Here is a 7345-nt window from a genome sequence, read left to right as displayed (position 1 = left end):
TCAGTCACAGACTCCTGTTTCACTCAATTGTAAATTTTATCCAAATGTGTTACAGGTTTATAGATTAACTAAACTTAGTGTTAATTTTCACGGATTAAAACTAGGGTATGTCCCTTTAACAATTGTATAGTACTCTGCACAGAAAGTCGCTGACGTAATGAAAGAGTTGTATCGAGTCATCGGATTCGTCACAACTGTTGCTATCTATCATCGTAAACGAAGTTGGAACCCATTGGTGTTTCCCATCGTGCGTAACAATTACTGCGTATGCGATGGTTTATTTAATAGAGAGAGTAACGCCGTTTGACGTACTCCGACATTAGCTGCTCACTCACGAAGATGAAGCTGTCGTTGATTTTTGTCGTATTCCTGTGCGTTTTCATCGTTTGCTCCGAAGCTCACCGAGGTTGGTGGCGCCATCGTGGCTGGAGGCACCATCATCATGGCTGGAGGCACCATCATGGCTGGAGGCACTGCCATAACAGGTAAAACCACGTCTCAAATCTACATTATTGTCTTTCAAATTGACCATAATTTACTAAGGCAGAAAATATACAGGTTGAAAACCGTACCAGAATAAGAAAATCGGGTCTCAGACCTATACTATTGCCTTTCCAAATTGACTATAGCCTACTTTACTAACGCAAAAATCATAAAAGTTGAAAACAATGCCAAAACAGGTCAAATCGCCTCTGAAATCGACACTATTGTCTTTCCAAATTGACTATAGCCTACTTTACTAACGCAAAAATCATAAACATTCAAAACAATGTCAGAACAGGTCAAATCGCCTCTGAAATTGACACTATTGTCTTTCCAAATTTACTATAGCCTACCTTACTAACGCAAAAATCATAAAGGTTGAAAACAATGCCAGAACAGGTCAAATCGCCTCTGAAATTGACACTATTGTCTTTCCAAATTGACTATAGTCTACTTTACTAACGCAGAAATCATAAAGATTCAAAACAATGTCAGAACAGGTCAAATCGCCTCTGAAATTGACACTATTGTCTTTCCAAATTGACTATAGCCTACCTTACTAACGCAAAAATCATAAAGGTTGAAAACAATGCCAGAACAGGTCAAATCGCCTCTGAAATTGACACTATTGTCTTTCCAAATTGACTATAGCCTACTTTACTAACGCAAAAATCATAAAGGTTGAAAACCATGACAGAACAGGTCAAATCGCCTCTGAAATTGACACTATTGTCTTTCCAAATTGACTATAGCCTACTTTACTAACGCAAAAATCATAAACATTCAAAACAATGTCAGAACAGGTCAAATCGCCTCTGAAATTGACACTATTGTCTTTCCAAATTGACTATAGCCTACTTTACTAACGCAAAAATCATAAAGGTTGAAAACCATGACAGAACAGGTCAAATCGCCTCTGAAATTGACACTATTGTCTTTCCAAATTGACTATAGCCTACTTTACTAACGCAAAAATCATAAAGGTTGAAAACCATGACAGAACAGGTCAAATCGCCTCTGAAATTGACACTATTGTCTTTCCAAATTGACTATAGCCTACTTTACTAACGCAAAAAATCATAAACATTCAAAACAATGTCAGAACAGGTCAAATCGCCTCTGAAATTGACACTATTGTCTTTCCAAATTGACTATAGCCTACTTTACTAACGCAAAAATCATAAAGGTTGAAAACAATGCCTGGACAGGTCAAATCGCCTCTGAAATTGCCACTATTGTCTTTCCAAATTGACTATAGCCTACTTTACTAACGCAAAAATCATAAAGGTTGAAAACCATGCCAGAACAGGTCAAATCGCCTCTGAAATTGACACTATTGTCTTTCCAAATTGACTATAGCCTACCTTACTAACGCAAAAATCATAAAGGTTGAAAACCATGCCAGAACAGGTCAAATCGCCTCTGAAATTGACACTATTGTCTTTCCAAATTGACTATAGCCTACTTTAGTAACGCAAAAATCATAAAGGTTGAAAACAATGCCAGAACAGGTCAAATCGCGTCTGAAATTGACACTATTGTCTTTCCAAATTGACTATAGCCTACTTTACTAACGCAAAAATCATAGAAGATTCAAAACAATGCCAGAACAGGTCAAATCGCCTCTGAAATTGACACTATTGTCTTTCCAAATTGACTATAGCCTACTTTACTAACGCAAAAATCATAAACATTCAAAACAATGTCAGAACAGGTCAAATCGCCTCTGAAATTGACACTATTGTCTTTCATAATTGACTATAGCCTACTTTACTAACGCAAAAATCATAAAGGTTGAAAACCATGACAGAACAGGTCAAATCGCCTCTGAAATTGACACTATTGTCTTTCCAAATTGACTATAGCCTACCTTACTAATGCAAAAATCATAAAGGTTGAAAACCATGCCAGAACAGGTCAAATCGCCTCTGAAATTGACACTATTGTCTTTTCAAATTGACTATAGCCTACCTTACTAACGCAAAAATCATAAAGGTTGAAAACCATGCCAGAACAGGTCAAATCGCCTCTGAAATTGACACTATTGTCTTTCCAAATTGACTATAGCCTACTTTAGTAACGCAAAAATCATAAAGGTTGAAAACAATGCCAGAACAGGTCAAATCGCCTCTGAAATTGACACTATTGTCTTTCCAAATTGACTATAGCCTACTTTACTAACGCAAAAAACATAGAAGATTCAAAACAATGCCAGAACAGGTCAAATCGCCTCTGAAATTGACACTATTGTCTTTCCAAATTGACTATAGCCTACTTTACTAACGCAAAAATCATAAACATTCAAAACAATGTCAGAACAGGTCAAATCGCCTCTGAAATTGACACTATTGTCTTTCCAAATTGACTATAGCCTACTTTACTAACGCAAAAATCATAAAGGTTGAAAACCATGACAGAACAGGTCAAATCGCCTCTGAAATTGACACTATTGTCTTTCCAAATTGACTATAGCCTACTTTACTAACGCAAAAATCATAAACATTCAAAACAATGTCAGAACAGGTCAAATCGCCTCTGAAATTGACACTATTGTCTTTCCAAATTGACTATAGCCTACTTTACTAACGCAAAAATCATAAAGGTTGAAAACAATGCCAGGACAGGTCAAATCGCCTCTGAAATTGCCACTATTGTCTTTCCAAATTGACTATAGCCTACTTTACTAACGCAAAAATCATAAAGGTTGAAAACCATGCCAGAACAGGTCAAATCGCCTCTGAAATTGACACTATTGTCTTTCCAAATTGACTATAGCCTACCTTACTAACGCAAAAATCATAAAGGTTGAAAACCATGCCAGAACAGGTCAAATCGCCTCTGAAATTGACACTATTGTCTTTCCAAATTGACTATAGCCTACTTTAGTAACGCAAAAATCATAAAGGTTGAAAACAATGCCAGAACAGGTCAAATCGCCTCTGAAATTGACACTATTGTCTTTCCAAATTGACTATAGCCTACTTTAGTAACGCAAAAATCATAAAGGTTGAAAACAATGCCAGAACAGGTCAAATCGCGTCTGAACTTGACACTATTGTCTTTCCAAATTGACTATAGCCTACTTTACTAACGCAAAAATCATAGAAGATTCAAAACAATGCCAGAACAGGTCAAATCGCCTCTGAAATTGACACTATTGTCTTTCCAAATTGACCTTCCTTTATTAACACGGGACGGGATTTAGCTCAGTGGGTTGAGTGCTCGCTTAAGGTGCTTGCGTCGCAGGATCGAAACACCTCGGTGGTTCCATTTAACTGATTGGGTTTTTTTCTCGTTTTAACTAATGATGCAACACGTCAAAGGCCGTGATATGTGTTTTCCTGTCTGTGGGAAAGTGTATATAAAAGATCCCTTGTTGCATTAGGAAAAAATGTAGCGGGTTTCCTCTGATGACTACCGAGTTAGAATTACCAAATGTTTGACATCGAATAGCCGATGATAAATTAATCAATGTGCTCTAGTGATGTTAATAAACAAAACAAACGTTTAACCTTTACTAACGCAGAAAACATAAATGCATTTGAACCAGATTTTCATCCTTAATTGTGGTTCCCATACATTATATCTGCGTCCGTTGCAAACCGACAAATCGTAACGCAACAAAGTACAATTCCAAGTATTTTTTCATTTTATATTTTTTGTAGAATGCGCATTTTGAAAGAACAAATAAAGGGCTTGGAAACCAAGTTGAACGACTGCATGTCACCAAGTAAGTTTAATACAGAATAAACTCATCGTACATACCAATCTGTCTCTGTCTCTCAGTCATACACACACACACACACACACACACACACACACACACAGGCACGCACACACAGACACGCACACACAGACACGCACACACACACACATGTAATAAAATATTTGTCTCGCTCCCAGTGTGTGTGCGCGTGTGCGTACGTGCATACGTGCGTGCGTGCATTTATGATCACCAACTATGGTAGAAGACAACGAGAACAAATAACCAGAAGTGTTTTGTTCAATCTTTACAAAAAGTAATCCAATATCTTGTATAATTTGGTTTTGGTTTTATTCTTATTTGTTTAATCTTTTGTTCGATTCTTTAATAAATTTTCTTTCTTTTAGTATTTTGTCAAAATGTGTTTAAACGTTAAAATATAGTTGTTGTTTTTTTGTTCTTATTGACAACCATAAGTTTGGACATAGCCAGTTCAGGGCCCCGTTCCATTAAGCGTTCTTAAGGTGATCCTAGCACTTCGTATCCTTCTTTAACTTATTTTCGTGTTTATATCCAATTAACACTTCGGTTATCTGGGCTGTCTGTCCAGGACAGTGGGTTAGTTGTTAGTGGTTAGTGAGAGAGAACAGGATATAGTAATCTTACACTTACCCACTGAGTCGATAAAACTCGCTCTGGGTGGGAGTCGGTACCGGGCTGCGAACCCAGTACCCACCAGCCTTATGTTCGATGGCTTAACCACGACACCACCGAGACCGGTATCTTAGCACCAAGATCGCTTCATATTACCAAATGTTTCACACAATACGTGCCTGTTTTATTAAGATCAAAGGGTATTGTGGATAACCTGCCAGCCCTAAAATGATAATGGACATTATCAGCCATCCTGCTTTGTTAGTGTAAATCATTCCGTATAACCCTTGATTAAGTAGACTTTCCCATCTAAAATCACAAAACTGACCAATTACGTAGTCCCAAACAATAATCATCACTCCATTTCGTTCTATTGATGCAAATTGAAATATATTCAGTTGAATATACTATCAAAAGTAAAGTAAAGTTTGTTTTATTTAACGACGCCACTAGAGCAGATTGATTTTTTATCTTATCATCGGCTATTGGACGTCAAACATATGGTCATTTTGACACTGTTTTTAAGAGGAAACCCGCTGTCGCCACATAGGCTACTCTTTTTTCGACAGGCAGCAAGGGATCTTTTATTTGCGCTTCCCACAGGCAGGATAGCACAAACCATGGCCTTTGTTGAACCAGTTATGGATCACTGGTCGGTGCAAGTGGTTTACACCTACCCATTAAGCCTTGCGGGAATATACTATCAAGTCATTTATGTTGTTTTACAACTCAGATTGATGAAAGCGAAGCACCTAGTCATAAATTAGAGCGTTTGTTTACACTGTGCATACAGGAGTTGGTCAGAGCTGACGTCACTTCGTCCCAAGCTATAGTACCGGACGCCACAAAAACGAAAGGAAATGGCTGCTCCCAGTTAGTAGGAATGAATGAATGAATGAATGAATGAATGAATGAATGTTTAACGACACCCCAGCACGAAAAATACATCGGCTATTGGGTGTCAAACTATGGTAATGCAAACAAATGATGATCAACATCAATATAAACAGATTTAAATAAAAACACAGTGTAAAGAACTTTTACTCAAAATTTCAATTTGTGCTGTACTGGTCATTCTCAAGGAGAATGTTACACCCATGCACCACGGTGAGGTTACAGCACGCGCAGGGTAGTAGGAATGATCACAATTTTTTATTACGCGTTTTTCATTTGGTAAAGTGTTAGTATGTGTCGGTGGTCCGAGTATTCGTCTTTCCAACACACAAGGCTCATGTTTGATTTTACTCTCCCTTTAAAGATCGTTTCATGGAACGGGGACCTTGCATGTTGACAGTCTGCGACACAATGATTGTTGACTAATGTTTTCATTTTCAGCAACTACCACTACAACCACTACAACCACCACAACTGAAGCGCCAATAACATATCCAGGTAACCAAAATGTTTGTTGAATTTCGTCGTTTTCTTGTAGAGGTCAAAGATATCAGTGTTTGTTCTTTTTCGTTATTTACTTGTAAAGGTTGAAAAGTTATATTTTGTTATTTTATTGTAAAGGTTCAAACATTTGGTAATTGTTGACACAATGTCTTAAAGGAAACTCGCTACATTTTTCCCCCATTAGCTGCAAGGAATCTACTAGGATGCACGCGATGTGCTAACTCTTATAACGGTGGGGTTTTTTTGTGTGTTTTTTTCAAGTCTAATAACACAGAGAGAGAGAGAGAGAGAGAGAGAGAGAGAGAGAGAGAGAGAGAGAGAGAGAGAGAGAGAGAGAGAGAGAGAGAGAGAGAGAGAGAGAGAGAGAGAGAGAGAGAGAGGGGGGGGGGGGGGGCAATTGAATGTCGTCGACCTAAATTCGGAACAACTACGATAAATTACTCTCCTACCTTTAAATATATTCGAATTTGCACATTTTGTCCAGACATAACCCAGTGGTAAAGCGTTCGATTGATGCCCGGTCGGTTTGGGATCAATCCTCGTCAGTGGGCCCATTGGGCTATTTTTCGCTACAGCCAGTGCACCATGACTGGTACATTAAAGGCCGTGGTATGTGCTATCCTGTCTATGGGATGGTGCATATAAAAGATCCCTTGTTGCTAATCGAAAAGGGTAGCCCATGAAGTGGCGACAGCGAGTTTCTTCCCTCAATATCTGTGTTGTCTAACGCCATATAACCGTAAATAAAATGTGTTGAGTGCGTCGTTAAAGAGAACATTTTCTTCCTTACTGAAGTCGAAATAGTCATATTCTAAGCACGAAACAAGCATGATTTAAAAAGCGCTGTGGTGTCGTTAAACTAAATATTCCATTTTCCCTCGTTTGTTTCTCTACTGATTTTAATTGTGTTGTTTTTTTCGGGGTTTTTTAACTCTTTTTTTCAGATTGCGTTCAACAAGGTGGCAAATGCGATACAGACGTTAACTGTACTAACTACGACCCACCTATGAACGGTGCTTGTCCAGGAAGTTACACTTGTTGTTCTACTGGTTAACAAAACGTAAATAAAAAGTCCAGTACAGGTCGAAATAATGACATTCGCCGTGA

General features: G+C 38.1%; 1 protein-coding gene across 1 annotated transcript; it reads left to right on the top strand.

Moving 5' to 3' along the window:
* The first annotated feature begins 299 nt into the window (after positions 1 to 299).
* On the top strand, positions 300 to 7345 carry LOC121376287. The gene is made up of 4 exons (XM_041504122.1): positions 300 to 485; positions 4149 to 4213; positions 6176 to 6232; positions 7183 to 7345. The coding sequence occupies exons 1-4, from the start codon at positions 340 to 342 to the stop codon at positions 7290 to 7292; spliced, it is 378 nt and encodes a 125-aa protein (XP_041360056.1). The 5' UTR covers positions 300 to 339; the 3' UTR covers positions 7293 to 7345.

This window comes from Gigantopelta aegis, chromosome 6 (assembly GCF_016097555.1).
Source record: "Gigantopelta aegis isolate Gae_Host chromosome 6, Gae_host_genome, whole genome shotgun sequence".
In the NCBI taxonomy this organism is placed as follows: Eukaryota; Metazoa; Mollusca; class Gastropoda; order Neomphalida; family Peltospiridae; genus Gigantopelta; species Gigantopelta aegis.
This window is presented reverse-complemented; position numbering and strand designations above follow the sequence as displayed.